The following is a 20,491-nucleotide window of genomic DNA, read 5'->3' on the forward strand; positions in this document are numbered from 1 at the left end:
CTCTAGGAGAGACACCTTGTCGGTCACTCCTGCCCCATTTCCCCCTTTTACAGCTGAGCTGTCCCCCCACTTTCTAAAAACCAACAAGCCCTACTTTTGGCCCATTCTGAACTTCACTGCCGCGCACTGTTCTGGTGTAGAAACCTCTAGGACACCAACCCAGAGAAACCGCACAGTGTGGGTGTGGGAGAAACTTTCTTTAATCGAAGAACCAGGAACCCTTGGTAGGCCTTCGTGTTTTTAAGCACGTCACGTATCTCCGTTGAGGGTAGGGCATGGCATCGGGAAGGAAGTATTTGGGGCTCTATCGGGATGCTCCGGTTTCAGACACACTGAGCAAGGTGCAGGGAGAGAAGGTGATTTTGACTGTGTGACGTGGCTTCCTCCACCCCGGTCACTGTCACAGAACGCGCCGCTCCAAGTACACCGATACTTTAAAACCACTCCTCCTCTGGTATCACCTACGCAAAACACTCAGAACCTTCTTCCAGTGCTTGGAATGGCAGAAGAGGGTGTAGCAGATTGTGGCAAAAAAGGCGGCAGATAAAAGACTGATAAGTGTCCATGGCCTGTTTGATCATTCTCAGTTCATTGCTTCAGGGGCCACTTGGGCCCACTTCAGGGGCCAACTGACAGCAGTTCCTGGCGGGCAGTCCTGTCCTAGGCTGTTATCTCTCCTCCCTAACTGAGTCTGTCTGTTGTTTGTTTGCATCCAGGATAACAGACCTTCGCTGAGGTCAAGATCAACTCCTTTTTCCAGACCCCTCCGAGCACAGTCTTCCTCCAGGGCAGGGGTCACCGGGGCCCCTCACTGCTGTCTTGCTCTCCTGCACACCACCTCTGTGTGCTGCAAACGTTCGGTGTGAACTGCGGCTCACTGTAGAAGTATGTGTCTGTCCACTTTACTTTTTATCCAGCCCCAGAGATTTCCCCACTCTGCTTTTCTCCTGCCTCCCTCCTGTTTCCAACGGGTTTCTGGTAACCCCCGCGCCTCCTCCTTTGACTGTAACGTATAAAATAAGGTGTTAAAGTGCCACTGTCCTGAGCATTTCTCAATCTGTTGAGATTTTTGCTTCCCAGCAATTGCTGTCAGTTTGACTCAAATACACTCACAATTGTGTATACGTTTGAATGTTTCTTACATTGAAACTTACAATCGCCGCCGCAGCAACGGGGATGGACTGCAATCCTGACACAATTATAGCATAAGAAGAACTGCTCAGGAACACAAATGACATACGTATATAATCTCAAAACGTATTTGAGTTCATTTGGGCTTAAGCTGGGATTGGTGTGAGTCTCCCTCCCAACAGGAAGCTGAAATGGCTCCTCACAAGAACGGCCTCATTGCCTCTCCCACATTTTACACCACGCTTTAATTTCAGAACAACGCTTCATACATTAAATAAAATAAAATAAAAACAGTCTCAGCGACAAAGACAAGACAACAGCGATGCCGGGGGGAACACAAAACGACGCAGCGACTTTGGAAAACCGCCTGGCAGTTCTGCAAAAGGTCAAAAACAGCGCTGCCACACGCCCCGCCAACTCCACTCCAGGGTCTGGACCCACGAGAAATGAAAGCAAAGGTCCGTACAAAGGCTTGTGCGTGAAGGTTCACGGCAGCCTTACCCATAACAGCCCATAGAAGGTCAACAACCCCCCATATTCACCAATGAATGAATGAAATGGGCCACAGCCATGCAGTGGGATACGATTCAACAGTAAGCTTTGAAAACATTATGCGAAGTAAAAGAAGCCACTCACAAAAGACAACCTGTTCCATGAGTCTATTTATAAAAGGTGTTGCACAACAGGCGCATCTAAAGACAGAAGGTAGATCAGTGGTTGCCTGTGTCCCGCAGTGAGTGTGAGGGAAGAGGGGGATTCACTACCAATGGATATGGGTGGGTTTGTTTTTTTTAGATTTTACTTATTTGTAGAGAGAGGGGAAGGGAGGGAGAAAAAGAGGGACAGAAAGATCAATGTGTGGTTGCCTCACATGGCCCCCACTGGGGACCTGGCCCACAACCCAGGCATGTGCCCTGAGTGGGAATCGAACTGGCAACCCTCTGATTCCCAGCCCACGCTCAGTCCACTGAACTACACCGGCCAGGGCTTGGCTGTGGGTGTTTTAGCAGGACGAGGAAAACGATCTAAAATGGACTGTGGTGATGGCTGCACAGCTGACCACACCACAAACCACTGCCTGGCACACTTCAAACAGGTGAATCGTACGGTATGTAAGATCTAAAAAAAAAAAATGGGTATGTGAAAACATTTGACATGAAAATCTGAACGTTTTTTGATTTGCAGCATAATTGAGGAAAACTTTGAAATGTTTACTACTTTAGTCAGGCAAATTACTTTTGCTAAAAATAATAAAATGACATGATATTAGGACATCAAGTTGTGGATCTGAGATCCAATTAAAACCAAAACAAGTGTCTCTACAGCAAATGGACCGCTAAACTGCAGCAGATGGGGCCATGAACCAGAAGCAGCACCCACAGTTGGTTAGGGTGAGAGAGAGGTGCCTCTCGGAGTGGGTGACACGGAACACATCTCACTCAGCCTGCTGGAAAGTGGTATGTTTCGAATTACCACACGTTCCAGTCACAGACACTCGCCATCAGTTGATAAGTGGGCACCTAAAACGTGAATGCCCTGCATAGGGGATATGGCTGCACAACTCTGTGAAAATGAAATAATAATAAAAAAACCCACGCACTAAACTCTAACCTTTACATGGGTGAGTTTTATGGTGTGTCCATTACACCTTAAGATTTTGTTTTCAAAAAGGAGTGTTGGACTCAGCTGTGTTTCATTGACAGTATTGATGGCCATGAAAAATCGAGGCTATTGTGAGGTCCGGGGTGTCAAACTCATGTCATTTCAAGTGACAGGGAGGAAATGGAATCAATTTGTACTCAGCTCTTGTTGCTTTTGGAACTGAAGTACTTGTCACAAGGATATGGACTAGTTTATGTGAATTGAAAAACTGTCAGAATTTTCTTTTTTCTATGTAAGAAGTCTGATTTGGCTGATTGCTGTGGCAATGAAAACTGGATTTCCCAATCCGGCAATACGGTAGTCATGTCCCATTATCTGAAAGTGCTAATCAGTAGCCACAAAGTTTGGACAAAACTGTAATTTAAAAGCATATCACAATAAAAAATATGTCAAAAATACATTAGGAGAGGTGTACTGAAACTTAAAGAATTTTGATTCCCCAACTCTTCTGAATATATTGGATACGATGTTCCTTTCTGTGGAAGAATAACAAGAATACTTAATAGTCACTGGTTAAGTCACTGGTTAAGCATTTTTAAAGGGTATCATTCCCAGAAAAAGTGAGTAACTGATGATCTGACTTATTTTGCCAGTCAGATGGTTTATAATTCTTTGCTTTCAACAAAATTGGAGGGCCTGAGTTTTCAGCTGAAATATCATTAAAAATAAGTTTTCAGGACAGATCATTATGTCATTTTGGCATATACGTCAGAAGGAATTCAAATAACTGAGTGCTATTAGTACAAAAAAATGCTTTCCATTCCCATCTCCATGAGTATGTGAGCAATGTTTCTCAATGCTTTACATCTATAAAAGACATCTGAGCCGACTGAATTCATTTGTAGATATATAAACCAATTAAAAAAAAAGTCCTATCTCCATAAGTTACACATTTCCAATAGAAATTTATGCTTATGAATTATTTTTTAAAAATATACTTGAATTGTTTGCGCAGCCGCAGCCACAGCCACAGCCACGCCGCTGCCCTCCGACCAGTGCGGCCGCTAGTCTGCTGAGCTCCAGCGCGACTGGCTGGGCCGGCGGGGAGCGGGTGAGGAGGCGGGTCTCTCTCTGCGCCAGGCTCCTACAGAGAGCGGACCGCCTGCAAACCAATAAACGGCACAGCATCTGGGGAGCAACTGCCTACCAAAGCCACGCCGGAGAGAGCGCGCCCTCTGTCGGAAGGGTAAAGAAACCTCATCATTACAGGCCCAACACTGTGGCACTTCATGAAATTAGACCTTACCAGAGGCCCACTGAACTTCTGAGGTGCAAACTTCCCTTCCAGTGTCTGGTGCAGGACACTGCTCAGGACTTCAAATCGCCCCTGCGACTCCAGAGAGCCGCTGCTGGCACTCTGCAGGAGCCAAGTGAGGCCTATGCGGTTGGCGTGTTTGAAGCACCAGCCTATCCGTGCCAAATGTCTAACAATTATGCCCAAAGACATCCAGCTGGCACACCGTGTGCATGGAGAACGTGCTTAAGAGTCCACTATGAAGAGAAACATTTCATTCACAAGAAGATTTTCTCTTCTTTCTGTTATTGGTAGTTCTGAACATTAGACTTTTTCCCCCATGGGGTTAAAAGGTACCTAAGCATAGGATTGCAAGTGGAAAACAGGGCACAGAAATCAGGTATTAAGTTCTCCCATTTTTGTGATTTTTTAAATGTAAATGCAGGAACATACGGCATTAAAGCAAGTCGAAAGGTTTCAGTTGAACGAGTTTCGGCAGCTCAACTTTGTAATAACTATAAATAAACCTGGTAAATTTTTGTGGACAATCAAGTGTTTGGATTTGTAAAAACCAAGTTAATTTCCTATTGATGGCAACTAAATGTTTATAGCTTTTTTATCATAGAGTAGATTTCGTCCATTCACTTTACTTTTCTGAGTTGTCCTACAGGCAAGTACATGTTTTTAATGTTGCCTTTTGTTTTCCTAAGATTTTATTTGTTTTTAGAGAGAAGGGGAGGGAGAGAGAAGGAGAGGGAAACATTGGTGTGTGAGAGACAAACGGACTGGCCGCTTCTCACATGCCCCCCACTGGGGACCTGGCCTGCAACCCAGGCATGTGCCCTGACCGGGAACTGAACTGGCGACCTTTCTGCTTACAGGCCAGCACTCAATCTACTGAGCAACACCAGCCAGGGCTTATTATGGTTATGCTAACTATCTATATGTCTGTCTCATTTCCCCAATTCATATTTTAAAATGCTAAGGAAAAGGAATAAAGTCTATTTTATTATCCACCTTGTATTTCCCAAAAGGAAGAATAATATCACAGACCAGCATCAGGAGAGGAGCAGGGGGGCCAGGGCTCCATCCCCAGGGACACCTGGCTTCTCCAGACCCACGGCACACCCGCACCCGGGCACATTCCATCCAAACCGGGGGCTTGCTGGCAGCAGAGAGGATACAAAAAAAAAAAAGTACCAGAAAAGTGTTCGTTAAAACCTTTTACTTCCGCTAAGAGATTTAAACCTCCCCAAATATAGAAGTGCCAAATATATTAAAGACTTGCCCAAATTTTCACATTTTACCCACATTTACCAAAATTCCTCCATATGTTTCATTTATTCATTCTTACCTAGTGCCAAGTATGCACAGGGTACCACATGCTACACTCAGGAAATGGATCATCTATTGCTTTTGCAGGCAGATCTCCTCCCCACACTACTAGGAAAAGATATTACAGGTGTCTGCCTCTAAATGTGTATGTGCAACATTTACTCAACCAAAAATGACAAATTTTACACTTACAAGAAGTTATGCAAAAGGTGAACCGAACTTACATAATTTTCTTTTTAACTATGGGTATTTGGCAAATTAATCTTTCTAATCTAAAAGAACAGAAGATTGCTTCTGGCATAAATTGATGGAAAAAAGCTAAAAACATTGCCTATTAAAAAAAGAAAAGCTTTCATAGACTGATGTAGTATTTGCAGAAGCAAATTTCTAGCATGCAGGTTACTCACTAAGACCTAAAATATGACACCTTAAATATATGTGATGTTTATCCATTAAACATCACATATATTTGATACAAACACCCCTCTGCAAGGGAGAGTAAAACACTCCATTCTCAGTTTTGTGATCACACACACACACTTGAGTGGTCACAAATCAAGGACGCCATTTTAATCTGCAAAGGCCTCTCTGTAGCCACCTTACTCTGGTGACCCCCATGTCCTCCGTGCTGCACATCCAGTTCTTCTGGCGATGATGCCCTGAGAGGCTGTTACTGTTTTTAGTGATTGCAGTGTTTACAGAGCCAGCATATTCTCTTTACTTCCAGATGAACAAAAGGGTGTGTTTTAAAAATCACCCCAATATTTTAGCCATTATCCCTTCAGGCATTCCTCAAACGCAAAGCACCATTAACAGACTGGAAGGAGAAAACATCTTAAATTCTGTAGACAACAGCTATTAGGTGCTGAGTGAACGAACCTATCAGAGGATGCACCTGTGTCCACAAACTCACGCAGAGGTACAAAAGGATCCAGTACAACCTATACATGTGGGATAGTTCTCTGCTGTAGTTTTTATTATTTTTTAATATTTTATTTTTTATTTTTAGAGAGAGGAGGAGAGAAACATCAAAGTGTGGTTGCCTCTCATGTGTCCCCTACCAGGGACCTGGCCTGCAACCCAAGCATGTGCCCCGAATGGGAATCAAACCGGCGACCCTTTGCTTCACAGGCCCGTGCTCAATCCACTGAACCACACCAGCCAGGAATAGTTTTTATTATTGAACAATTATGGATTTGGTGGCAACAAGAAGCCCTTCACTGTTGAGATGGAAACAAAGTGAAGAAGCTGTTATACATAGTTTCTGGACTGTTCTCAACATTCTAGATGTCACTGGGGCCTCAGGGAGAAAGGACAGAGCAGGGCCACAGGTTCACGTCCTGATATACATGCTAAGATGGGCGGGAGTAAGTCCGATGAATGAAAGCGAACTTCTTACTGGGGTGACCCCGGTCTGACGGGGACAGCATGCACTTTGTCCCTACTTACAAAATAGGTGCCGGGAGAGAGCTTTCATTTCAGTAAAAGAAGAAAAGCCCCAAGGCCCTGGTTTCCAAATTTTGCTGCATACTGTAATCACTAGGGGATTTTTAAAAACACACTGACTTCCAGCCCCCAAAATCTGACCGAACTGGCACCAGGCACAACCTGGGCGTTGGAATGTGTAAAGCTCCATACAAGGCTGTAATGGATGCCCTTCTGAGAACCACTGCCCCGGGGCTTTAAATTCAGGCCTTTCAACCACTTACACTTGAGGATGGAGAATCTTCAGCTGAGTGAGGATGTCCTTCTGCACCCTGGGGTTAGCTGTGGCAGTGAGAGCCATCACCGGAACAGAGGGAAACTTCTGGCGCAGCATATTCATCCTTTTGTAATCTTGACGGAAATCATGTCCCCACTGGATGGGAAAAATACACTGCTTTTCAGACTATTTGAATCTTTCCTCTATACAAACAAAGCAAACACCGCTCACTGAACTCCGAACCACCTATCCTTCAGTGAGACAGCACAGTAACTCACCCAGGGATTTTTTCCCTTCTACTCTGAAAAAATATATATATAGTCGGTAGTATATATTTATCAATATTTCGAGACATCAAAAACAGCATTTACCTGACTGACACAGTGTGCTTCGTCAATAACAAACCGTGCCAAGAGCCTCCTCTCGTACAGATTCTCCAGAGTAGAAATTAGTCTGTTGCTTGCACAGACCTAGATCGGAAATGGATTAAACATTTAAACACCACGTCACCTCAAGGATTCTGTTGTCTTTAAGTTCCACTACCATTTAAGCAGCATTAAAACCTTCAGAGAAAATTAGTTCTCATTCCAACCTATGATGAGAATTAGCAGAAGTAACAGAAAATAAGAGACATTTTAAAATGGTTAGCAAACAGTTATATATCAGGTCAGTGGTTCTAAAGCTTTTTCCTGGATCACAATACACCTGAAGGCCATGTTTACACTGGGGACGGTGTTACAGATATTTTACTTGCATACATGATACTTGGGGGGGGAACACACACACAGATTTATATGTGTGTATATACATATATTTGTATGTATGTATAGATTTTGAAGCTCTGTCCATGGCAGGGTCTAGAAACAGTGACACATCTTAAAAGACATGTCAAAAGGACAGAGGCCAGTTTGATGGAAGTCTTCCACTGGCCAAATCTGGGACGATTAGAACATTAAGTTACTTCCCAAAAACCGATCAGAGCCCACTACGTAAATTAAAAATCCACATTTCATAGTAATACAAATAAACATGTGGGCAAAAGGAAAAGCTCTTCGTTATAACAAAATACCGACTAAATGAGAAAGGTTCTCTGGAGTCCACTGTAATAGTAACTGATGGGTGATGCCACTGTTAGGTAGAAGTCTGATGAGTAACATGATAGTCAGTCTCAGACAACAAAGTACCTACTATCACAAAGGGGGAAAAAAATCACAAAAAAATTTACATTATTAAAAAAAAGAGGAAAAAAATGATTTTACAGTGAAGAACTCGGCTGACACCACCTAACAGAACGAGTGGATCCCGATGCCCCCCGATGGGGCTGCATGGAGAACTTATCGCCACTCGGACATTCCTGCTGAGCTGACTAACTTGAATCACGAGGAAACATAAGATAAACTCAAACTGAGGGACAGTCCTCAAAATAACTGGCCTTCTTTCTTCAAAACTGCCAAAACCATGAAAGACATAGAGATAAATTGTTTGAAGACACATGACCACTAAATGCATTGCATAATCCCTAGATCATGCATTTTCTTTTGTTATAAAGGACACCATTAGGACAACTAGTGAAACTGAAATGAGGTATACAGACTAAGTGGCAGTGTGGTATCAATGACCATTTTCTGACTTTGATAATTCTTCTGAGGTCAGAGAATTCCTTACTTTTAGGAAATGCATGGCTAAGTATTTGGGATTAAAAAGATATCATATCTGCAACTTTCAAATGTTTAAGGGAAAAATATATAGAGAAAGAATGATAAAGCAATTAGAGTAAAATGTTACCATTTGGAGTTTCTGGATAAAAGTCATACAGGAATTTTTTTGCATTATACTGTACATCACAAATATGTCAAAATTTAAAAATGTATGTATTCTAGTCAGCTTTTAGGAGATAACAGAAAAAATATAATGGTTTCCACCCCCAGTTCCGGGCGCCAAGCTCCTGGAACCCGGGAAGTTCCTGAGGGCCGAGGGCCCCTGGAGCACCTGCGACTGTGTCCAGGAGACCCCGGTGGGCAGCTGCTCGGGGCTGGTCAGGACCATGGTGGGAAGCCGGGGACCTTCACCCCCACCCCCATCCTCCAACAGGGGAGAGGGGCTGGAAATAAAGTTGATAACTGATCGCGCCTGCGTGAGGAAGCCTCCGGAAAATCCTGAAAGTGTTGGGGCTCAGTTTCCAGGCTGGCAACCTCGTCCACCCCCGGAGGGGGACACCCCCAAATCCATGGGGATGGAAGCTCCTGTGTTCAGGACCGCCTCAGACCTCACCCGATGTACCTCTTCACCTGGCAGCTCATCTGTACCCCTCTGGCACGTTCTTTAATAAACCAGTACACTTAAGTGCTGCTCTGAATTCCATGGCAAATGAACCAAACCTGAGAAGGGAATCACAGGAACTTCTGATTTGCAGTCAAATCCGGCAGAAGTTACGGGTGACCTGGGGACCTACCTGTGACTGGCATCAAAAGTGGGGTGGGGACCACGTTGCGGGACAGAGCCCCTAACCTGTGGGGTCTGACACCGTCTCTGCACAGGCAGGGTCAGAACTGAGGTGAATTCAGGACACCCAGCTGGTGTCATGAGAATCGCTCGGTGTAAGGAAAAAACCTCCACACGTTTGGTGATCAGAATGAAGAATTCTAAGTGAGTAGTAAAGGAGAGAAACACAGGAGGATAATACCAGGTTTTTCCCTACTCGGGTGGGAGAACTGAATTGTTTTCCAACACAGAGTTAACATCGTATTTGAAAATAATGATAATGTACAAACCTTCTCTGGAGTAACATAGAGAAGTTTTATAATTGGGTCTTTTTTTGATAATTGGAGGTAAATGCTTGTAGCTTCTGAGTCAGTCTTATCGCCTGTCAGATATGTAGCTGGAATCTAAGCATAAAAGTAGTAAATTAAAATTTTATACATTAATCAGACTTAAGCTTATATTTTACCCTTAACTTCTATAAATATTTTACAAGTTGTGTGTCAAATCTGTCAAAGGAAAGATAATCTCAATGTAATAAAAATAAGAAACAATCAGTATATATTTAAGAAAAACCCTTACTAACTGTAATTCAAAATGTTCTCATTGTTTACCTTTTCTTTTTTCCTCTGCTCTTTACTTCCTTTGCTATCCACATTTGTAAGTAAGATAAATATGAATCCAGCATCAAAGACATCCACTCCTACCGTACAGCTGCATTGTCTTTAAGGCAAATGCATGTCTGGGGTTTTACTGTGTAAGACGGATGTCAGCGCCGGAACGTCACACACGGCTGGGCAATGGCCGCCCTGCCCGCACTAAGACATTCTTTGCAACAAAAGTCAAACAGGGGTCTTGTTGAACACTGGTGGCTCATCACCCTGAGAACAGTTCTGTTTGATCACCACATGCAGGATTTACTGGGAGGCCTTCATACACGTTCTCGGCCTCAACCAGGAGGAAAAGGACATGGGGGTGGATGTGTGCATGCGTGTGCGCCTTAAGGAATGAGGGGAGTAAGCCAAGAACTTACGCTGACCTGACAGCAATAACAAAAAGAAAACCTTTAATATTAGTAAAAAAAAAAAGTTTTAATCAGCAAAATACATTCTCCTAGAGTAAAATCAGATGGAACTATAGATGGTTATCTGTATCAGAATTTTCAGGCTTGCGCTGAAGATACAACTTAATGCCACTCCTGAACTTTATTCTTACAATCCATAAACAAATACAAAAGTTAGCCCAGAGTATTAAAATATAATTATTTTTATGTTATGTTTTTATTAGTATTTTTATTATAGTTGGTAGTGTTTTGCTTTCAACTTACATCCAATGAAGTCAGCTTTTGGACTTGATCGACTATGAGTGACCTCAAGGGAGAAATGACAATAGTGACCCCAGGAGACACACAGGCGGGGAGCTGGTAACACAAACTCTTACCACCCCCTGAAAGAGAAATAACAAAAACACAGCTGTCAGGTTCCAGTGTGAGAGCATGAAGGCAAAAGTCACACAGCATACCACATGCAATATTGAAGATAATTCATTAACATCAAGCGATATTCCCTGTCGTGCCCACGATCTGCCATATTCGAATGAGCCAAGACACCGTACTGAGGCCATTCAAGTGTGTGAAGATGACCTTTTAGGGCATCTCATGTAGGTACATATGATAGCAAAAGCAAGAGTCAGGGCAGGAAAATGAAAAGCAGCAGAACTGTCCAAAAGTCTACTTGGGAAATCCACATATGGTGCAAGAGGTGCTCCAGTTATGGCACTAGGATTTAAATGGTTATTTTATATAATATTTCATTTTTAGAGTCAAACGGTGATCAACTACAGACCCGAGGCTGACATGGTCTAATATTTCTCTGATGACCCAGAGTACATGTCTAGAATCTCAGTGCCATTAACCCTCTGGCGTGAATAGTAAGTAGAGCTGTTGCTCCCCGTACTCCTGTTAACAAGGTCGTGTTCCCAACCTTCCTTTGAATAAAGGGGCTGGGCCCGCATCTGTGCGCACTGACAGAGACAAAAGGGTGGGGAGACTCGTCAAAACAGCCAGACAGCCAGCACACGCTGAAAGGGAACCGCCACGTGAAGCCCCGGTCTCCAACTCCATCAGTCTACTGGGGGTAGAAACGTGTGCCAGGCAGTCTCTAGGACTTCCATTTTTTAAAAACAACACATGCCATCTTTTCCGCACACGTGGTTTAAGTAAATTTCACTTGGTATATGTGTGTGTGTGTGTGTGTGTGTGTAAATGCCAAGGCAAGAGCAGGAAGCTGAATCCTAGTTTCTGCTCAACCATGTAATATGTTATGTGACTTACACATGCCATTTAATCTTACCATGACATAATATACTAGATCAGGGGTTTATAAATTTTTTTCTCTAAAAGAAACTATTTGGAATATATATTTGTCAAGAGGTTGAAAGTGTGCAGAAGGACACTTAAAAACACGCCCTGGGAACCCTAAAGGACCATGGAAGGCCCACTGGACTAGCCAGGGCCACTTCCTGCTTTAGTTCTGAAGTACCAAGTTGGAGTCCACAAAGAGTAACAAGTTAATGCAATAGATAAGAAATGACTATTAAACCAATATCACCAAATTTTAAAATCAGTTAGAAAAAATTCAGATGCCCAGGCAACACTATTTATGATGGCAATGCCTAACTGCTTAAGGTGACAACAAGGAGAATGAGGGACAGAGGAGACCACAGGTGTAAGTAGTGAAACTCCAAACTCCTGAGTTGCTTAATCTAACGGCTTATTTAATATTCTGACTTGGATGACTATAAATCATCCAACAGCTGTTATAAATGTTTATAGCACAATGAAGAGTCCTGGATCTCTTCGAAACAGACCAAGAAAGAGCTACACTAAGTGTTTTGCATTTAAAGCCCATGACACTCCGTGTAGCAGGAACTTGATGAGCATCCCCACTGCACACACGGGGCTCAGGGAGGGAAGTGTCTTGCTCAAGGTCGCACCACTAAGAAACAGCAAGGCTGTGCTTTAAGCCCCGGCCATCGCTCCAGAGCTGATGACTTCAGCCACCATGCAACACTAGACTGTACCAAACACGTGGCTGGAAATGGTCATGTCTCTATTCTAGTCCTATATTTTTATTCATGTAGCAGACTAATGCAGACTACAAAAAAAAAAAGAAGAAAAGAAAAATTCACAAAGAGAATTCTAGATCAGTGCAACACAATGAGCTTGGAGGTAAACATCTTAAAGGTTTACAAATGTTATCACGTCAACAGCCAGCACAGAGGCAATGAGGTAAGACACTTTCTTCCTGTGGCATGGGGCTCAGAGGCCCATAAATGCTGGAAATACTGAGTTGGCGTTCTTTTTATTTCTATTAAAGGGCTCTCATTTCACATCTGCCATGGATTCCTGCCAATTCATATCTAAAAATACATACCAGTGGGCATTAAGATAAAACAGTCTTCGCCGAGCAGCGCAGCATTGATCGCCTCTAGCTGATTAGTTCTAAAATTATGCAGGCCAAATTTTTTGTGAAAAATCTTCATCATTTCTTTTGTATGAGGAAAATCAAGACTCCGGAAATGCTCATGTTTCGGATATCTGGATGCTAAATTCTGCACCGACTGGTCTAAGAAAATAATCAATGGTAAGGAAAAGATCAGCGCATCAATGTCACAAGTCAGTTTCACACGTGCCCTTTGCCCTGCAGGGTCATTGGCACGCCTTTCCCCGCAGCCAACTCCGTCTGTAACCAGTCCCTGAATACCCTCCTGCGCGAGTATCCCCCCATGCATTTGGCCTTCCCAAAGGCCAAATTCAAGTCTTTCCTTGTTTTTTCTACAGCACTACCACTAGTCTTTGCTTAAAAAGGTATTTTATTTATTTATTTTTAGAAAAAGGGGAAGGGCTGGAGAAAGAGGAAAAGAAAATTGGTGTGAGAAACATTGATTGGCTGCTTCCCGTACGTGCCGCGACTGGAACCAAACCCACGATCCAGGCACATGCCCTGACTGGGAGTTGAACCAGCAACCTGTCTCTTTGTGGATCAATGCCCAACCCACCGAGCCACCGGTCTTCATTCCCTCCTTCCTCTTCTCTTCTGACTGCCCCTTCAGACAACTGTGTATTTAAACTCGCTTTCTTGGCTCCACTTCTCCCACCTGCCCCTGAAACTGGGTCGTCTTTCAGACACTCGGGGCTGGGGCCGCAGCTGTCCTTTGTGGAACACTCCCAGACCTGGGATGCCAAGCCTCACCTGAGTGCACAGAAAGCCTGCATCTCCCTCCTCAGACCCCGCTGGCCTGCTCCCACATTGCGGTCCTATATGCATCTCCAACTGTCTGCAAGGCGTTTCCACCCGAATGACTTCTCCACACTGTAAGTTCAACAAATCCTGAAACAGTCCTCCTCTGCTTTTCTCCAAATCTGCCCCTCTACTGACTCCATTTCTGTTAATGGGGAACAAGCGGAGCTCAGACGCCAGCTTTGGCAGTCGCTCCATTCCCAACACTCAACTGTCTCCGAGATAATTGCGGACGTCAAGCATGACACATTCTAACATGATACAAAAATAAATCCATTAATGGCTGTTTTAAAGGTCAACAGCATAACTATAAGAACAACCTCGGTGGTATTAAGTCATTAATAGCAAAAATAGGGAGAGCTGTAGTTTACAGAACTTTGCACATCTGAACTCGTTTCAGCTGAAAAGAAAAACCCCACTTTGTGAGAGTTTTATAGCATTGATGTAAGGTTTTAAAATTAATTTTGGCTTTTATCTGCACCCTTTACGGAAGCTAATTTCACTCCTCCAAAAACTTCCCTGACCAAACTGTGAGCTCCACAAGGGCAGGAACTATTATTTATCAGGTACCAGAATCTACAGCAAAACATGCACACAGGAACTATCTGCTGAATGAATTTAAAAGATTTCAGGCCAAAAGAAATCATGTGATTGATTTAAGAAATTTGACTTCATATCTTTCTTCGACTGCCCTGTATTTTAATATTTTAAGACATAAAACATTTCTCTACTTGATAAATTGATCAGTTCTCATCAACCCAGGACTCTAAAAATATACACTTACATTTTTAACATACAAATTTAGCTTTGCTTTTGTCCATCCCCCAAGAATATTAAAAACTTGGTCCTCGTGAGCTTTATTGCTTTAGGGACTTAAGAAAACGTTAATTTAAAGGCAAAGCACATTGTAATGACTTTAGAGCCTTATTATAATAGGTTATAATTACACATTTTATGAAACTACAGCTGCTACAGACAAAAGAGCAACTTGCTTTTGAAACTGTGATTTGTAATTCATATTATCAGCAGAAATTTGCATAGGAACAATGTAGTTTTCAGGCCGTGATGACTTGCTACGGTTTTTCTTCCACAATTCCAATTCTGGACAGTCTTGTTTTCATGCAAAACATAAGCATTCAATTTACTTTAAACTTACCAGGGTAATTGTGAATTGACTCTGAGAAGTTTTTATTTTGAGCAGTGAATGTCGCTGGAAGCGAGTTTGCCGTGGCTGGGGAGATCCTTTCTGACGCTGATTTAACAGGCCGACCTTCTTTAATAGGTTGATAGGCAGCCGTGGATGGTTTGCTGGCTGGTAAGTTAAGCATTATATTTTCCCACTCATCATCATCATCCTCCAAGTCCTCGATGTCAAAATTATCCATCTCACCGGAAGCCTGCACTTCTCTCTCTGAGTCATCCATTGAAGCAGCACGATGGTTATGAGCTTTCACAGCGGTGCTTGTGAGTGCATTTCCGAGGACATGACAGCTCTCGTTTCTTTTTTCTGCCCCTGGGGTTTCAGCCCAGTTGCTACTTACAAAGGACTTCTGTAAACGGGGACTGAATGATGGCCTTTCGAAGAGATTCTTCTTGGTGGCTGAGAATCCCGTCTCTCCTGGGGTAGTGGTCGCTGAACATTCCCCAGACAAAATGGAATTTGAGGAAATGGGGAGAAAATGGAACTCTTTATCTGAATTCCCTGCAGGGCAGAAATCGCCCTTTGGGGAGGTGTACAGTGAGGAACCAGACGCCATGTACGCTGCGGGGCCAACGATGTCATCAGGCCAGCGCCTCCACACGGAGCCGAGAACACTGGCATCATCTGGGTTAAAACCCGCTTCAGCTAGAAGCTTTCTTCTGAAGAGAAAATGCACAACACACTATTAAGTGTGAGTGGTCTACCATGGGAGGCCACACAAGCATAGCTTTAGTTCTCATCCCAAACTGCGGCAAAATATACCCTCTGTTTTCCAATTTAAAGAATCTGGATACAAATGCTAAAGGAATGATTTGAAAAAGCAAATAAATACATTTAAAACACAGTGACCATTTATCCTGCTCAGAATGCCTAAAACTTTTGCCCTGTACCCATCTCATGTGGAGCGATGGACATGCACTCGGGTGCCCTCCAGACGGAGAAAACGCGACATACCTCACGTCCCGCTGCTGGAGCAGGTCGTCCCCACAGTCCAGTGCTTTCAGTTTGTCTTCAGGAACAGCGTCGACTAAGTTACAGATGTGGACCATCGCGCAAATAAGCTGCTGCTGTAAACTTATCTGTCTCGCTATAAAGTAATTATGGTGTTAATATTTTCCCTTGAAAACAAAAAAGACTTAACATTTCAAAGTCATGCATGTAAAATATGAACGAGTTTAAAAACAAGACTAGAAACAACCTCGCACTGTCCGTATTAACTGCCTATGAAATACTTTGAAATCAGATTGTCTCCATTCTAAACCACAAGAGCTTGTAGCTGTGCTATCACTTAATTTCATGTTAGTTCTTAATGTTTCTCTCCAAGGGTAACCAAGGTTGTTGGAAAAAAGTCTTATTAATGTACTACAATTTTTTTACTCACTTTAGGTGTAAATCTCACCAAGTCTATCACAACGGGCTACACAGGAACTCCCCTCCGACCACCACTGTTCTGGCCTGCGGCTTCCTGTCAGTGGTCGCAGTGCAGCGCCCTGACCTTCTTCTCGAAGACCACCCCGTGCCCCACTCCCTCGATGGGCTCTTGATGTAAGGGAGCTCGGGGAGGAGGTCGAGCTCTCTGGCTGCAAAGAAGGCCCTCCCTTTCCAATGAGCCAGGCGGGCTGCTAAGGACCCTCTCTGCCGCCATGGAAGGAAACACAGCTTCTCTCTGGGGAAATAAGACTAAGCAGAAAACAGAGACAAACAGAAATGGAGGAGTGACAGAGACATTCCTGATAACAGTGTTTGGGTGTCTGAATCCAGCCAGTCCACTCCTCATTTATTTCTCTAACCCATGTAACTGGAAAATAAAATGCCAAAGGAGCAGAGGCTTCAGATGAAGGAAAGGAAACACATTGGTCAGAGAAGCCAGGAACACGCCTACACCACCCGTAGGGCCCAAGGCAGACAGGAGAAACAAGCAGTGAAGGTGGGCCGCAGAGGAAATAGTGTTCTCAGGCCACGATCAGAGAAATAAAGGGAAGAAAATGTTCAGGGAAGAGAACAAGGCTGCTGGGAAAGCAACGAGCAAGTGCAGTCAGTGGAGGGGTCTCCCAGGCAGAAAGAAGAGGAAGAGAGAACGGAGTGGGCAGTGTGCGGAGCCGTGTGGGAGCAAGCCCCTGTGGAAGATGGCGGGCTGTACTGGGGACTGATGTCAACAGGCGCGTGAGGTCTGAGAGGGAAACGTGGAACCGCTGAACTCCTCCTTCATTGCTGTCCTCTCTGCAAGGAGAATGGCCACGAGATGGGAAAGAGGAGACTAAACAATGGTCTGAAGGAAATGAAAGCCAACACAGGCTCAGAGAGAGATACAGCTACTGGAAAGGAGCTCAAGTCTCCTTGTCTAGACAGACTACACTCTCGAGTACAAAGGAAACCTGCAAACAGATTTCGATGATACGCGAGGCCTCTTGTGAATAGTAGAGTTGATGGAAGAGTGAAGACAGGCAAACATTGTTCTAATTTTCAAAAAAAATTGTATGGAGTGCCAAAAGCTACAAGCTGGCGATCTTGATGTTAATTCAAGGCAAAATTCTAGAACACGTTATCAAATGGCTTCTTTGTGAACTCTAAGGAGCAGAGGAAACAATTATAGAGTTAGCAAGAGTTCATGAAAATAAACCAGCCATCTTAATGCACTCCGTTCTTTGAAAGGATTACTGGGCTGGCGTAACAACAGCCGCCCTTCACTGAAGGCCTGCAGTGCACTAGGTACTTTACCTTGAATCCTGACAACCACCCAGCAAGTTAAATATCATTCTCCCCGTTTTATAGAAGAAACCAAAATCCAGAGAGGCTTAACCCATTTGCCATAGTGACACGGCCAGGGGTGGGAGGAGACGGGTTTGTATTGCAGGCTGCTGTCACTCTACAGCCAGTGTCCTGTCGGATCCTTCTTGCTGCCTCAGGCCTTGAACTTCTGGGGTCACATGACCAAGACTATGGCATCCCGTGCATAAGGGAGAGAACTAAGGTGTGAAAGTAGATTTGTAACTAGTTGAACAGGAACTGGCGATGAATGGACTGATGTCAGCTGGGAGGGAGGCCTCCAACGACATCCTGTAGGACTCTGTTCTTGCCCCTGTGCTAGCTCATCACTTTCAAACCTGGCGATGCAGAAACGCTCCAGTGCAGAGGCTATCGGTGTAAACTCAAGAGCCTCAGGACTGCTGGGTTTGGATCCCAGCTCTGCTGCTGTCTAATTCCAGGACCAGGTGTCATTACTTAACTCTCCTGCATCTGTTCCTTTACTGTAAAATGGGGATAACAGAAGCTACCTTACGGGGCCACTGTGAGCATTAAATTGGTTAATGTTGTAAGGCACTTACTAAACAAAAAGAAATTTGGAACAAACAGGAATAACACACAGAGACCACTGCACATGTGTGTGCAAAACTCCCCCACATATATACAGCATCCACCAAACAAGAGTAGGATGTATTACAGAAACAGTCGGAGAAAAAAAAAGAGCCCTGAGAAACTGACTGGTAAAAAATGTAACATTCCATGTAAGAGTTAAAGATAAAATTGAGGCAACTTCCCAGAAAGCAGAGAAGCAAGAGCTGGGAAATAGGAAGATAATTAATGGAACCCTAATATCCAAAGAACAGAAGTTTCAGGAAGAATAAAAGAGAAAAGAAGGAAACACAAGAAAAGCTTCCAGAATAGGACAGAAATGTCTAGACTGAAAGAGCCTCCAGGAAGAAGAAATGAAGAGTGAGAAAGGAGACTCTTGTTTTTCAGTCTCACTACATTATTAGATCATTTATACTAGATATTTAATATAAAAAAAGTAAGGAATTAAGAAACAAATCCAACAAACTAAAAAGCATTAAACTTTAAGATCCACACCCACACTCCGCACAAGGAGAACTAGGAGGTTGTCTAAAAACCACTGTCTGTAAGGAGTTAAAACACCTACTAATATGTAGACAACAAAAAATCCTCAACAACTCCTGGAAGCTTTAGACTTACCTTATAAGAATTGAGTTATAAAAGGCAAATTTTGGTTCATTACAATACAGAAAATAATTTTCTAACAAGTAGTGTTTTCGAAATAGAGAATGAGTTACTTTGCAAGAACATGATATGATTCTTTTTTGAAAAGTTTATTATTTACTTTTTTATCCTCACCCAAGGACATGGTTATTGATTTTGGAGAGGGGGAAGGGAGAGAGGGGGAAGGTAGGGAGAGGGAGGGAGAGAAACACCAGCGTGAGAGAGAAACATCGATGGTTTGCCCTCCTACGAACCCCAGCTGGGGACCAAACCTACAACCTAGGCATGTGCCCTAATTGGGAATTGAACCCTCAAGCTTTCAGTTTATGGAATGAAGCTCCAACCAACTGAGCCGTACCGGCCAGGGCTAAACGCAAGTTTACAAGTTGTTCGAGCAAATGCTGGCTAACCAACGAACAAGGATGACTCTACATTAGGGCAAAAGGAACTATGACTTTGCTGTCTTATACTATACAGTCACAGGTAAAGATACAATCTCACTTGTATCAAAATAAGTGGTTAAAATACATGATAGGTCTAAAATACTGGTTGTACCGTCACAGTGCGTGCTGGTTCTGCGGGGTGACGGCCAAGCGGGCATTTCCCCCAGTTTGGACAAGTTCTCGGGCGAGGTGAGGTCGTCCGTCTTCCTGTCACAGGGGTCAGGCTCCTTTAACATACTGCCAATTAGAACAAATACAACCAGTCAAAGTGTAGAGCGCATCAAATGCATCATTTTTTCCTCTGATATGTCTCCACAACATTTAACATACAAGAGAAACATGTTTCTGTTACCTTCTCAATTCTAAAACCTCTCAGCTGGCCCTCAGAGTCTTTCATCTTCTGGCCCAAGAGACCGTTTCAACTTTACCTCCATTGGCGTCCTTTCAATCATCCCAGGCTCCAAGGGCAGCCCACCTCACCTGCCCCCTTCGGCCCCGCCCAAGTGTTACTCTTCTGATTTCTCCAGCAGGTGGTCGTTAACCTCGATCTCTTCTGAGATTCCAAAGCATTTTATTCAGGCTCCTCCTATACCAGCACATATAATGTGTATATCTGTACATAGTTAACTTATGTACATCATGCAAAAACAGATTAACATATGTAAACACGGTCAGTCTGACTGGATATACTTTGAAAAGTAATAAAATACTTTCAAAAAATACTTTGAAAGCAATAAAATCAGTACTAATCATTAAAGAGAGGGTACTGTGGTAATCCAAAGAAAGATAACCCTTTCCAGAACCTGAGAAGGCTTTGCAAAGGGGGTGGAGTTGGCAGAAGCCTTGAAGGACGGATATGAGAAGTGAGACTAAGAAGAGATAAAAAGACAATTCTATTCACTCGATACCCAAGAATCAACTACTTTTCTAAAACAGGATTTTAGGATGCAATCTTCTAACTAAATCAAACAGTGATGAATAAAACTATGCTTTATAAAATGATATGGT

At 43.4% G+C, this 20,491-nt stretch overlaps 1 protein-coding gene across 3 annotated transcripts in view; it reads right to left on the bottom strand.

The window, feature by feature from the left end:
• The window catches only part of BLM (BLM RecQ like helicase), a 54,161-nt gene that overhangs the window by 24,319 nt on the left and 9,351 nt on the right, over positions 1 to 20,491 (bottom strand). For all 3 annotated transcript variants that reach the window (XM_037149162.2, XM_053658929.1, XM_053658930.1), the window contains 8 exons: positions 19,596 to 19,720; positions 15,999 to 16,131; positions 15,000 to 15,703; positions 12,977 to 13,168; positions 10,870 to 10,988; positions 9,836 to 9,949; positions 7,436 to 7,534; positions 7,072 to 7,220 (listed from right to left, as the gene is read on the bottom strand). In XM_037149162.2, coding sequence (XP_037005057.2) covers positions 7,072 to 7,220; positions 7,436 to 7,534; positions 9,836 to 9,949; positions 10,870 to 10,988; positions 12,977 to 13,168; positions 15,000 to 15,703; positions 15,999 to 16,131; positions 19,596 to 19,720 — 1,635 coding nt within the window. The remainder of the gene's footprint in view (positions 1 to 7,071; positions 7,221 to 7,435; positions 7,535 to 9,835; positions 9,950 to 10,869; positions 10,989 to 12,976; positions 13,169 to 14,999; positions 15,704 to 15,998; positions 16,132 to 19,595; positions 19,721 to 20,491) is intronic.

Source organism: Artibeus jamaicensis, unplaced genomic scaffold (assembly GCF_021234435.1).
Source record: "Artibeus jamaicensis isolate MK-2021 breed Jamaican fruit bat unplaced genomic scaffold, CSHL_Jam_final scaffold_612, whole genome shotgun sequence".
In the NCBI taxonomy this organism is placed as follows: Eukaryota; Metazoa; Chordata; class Mammalia; order Chiroptera; family Phyllostomidae; genus Artibeus; species Artibeus jamaicensis.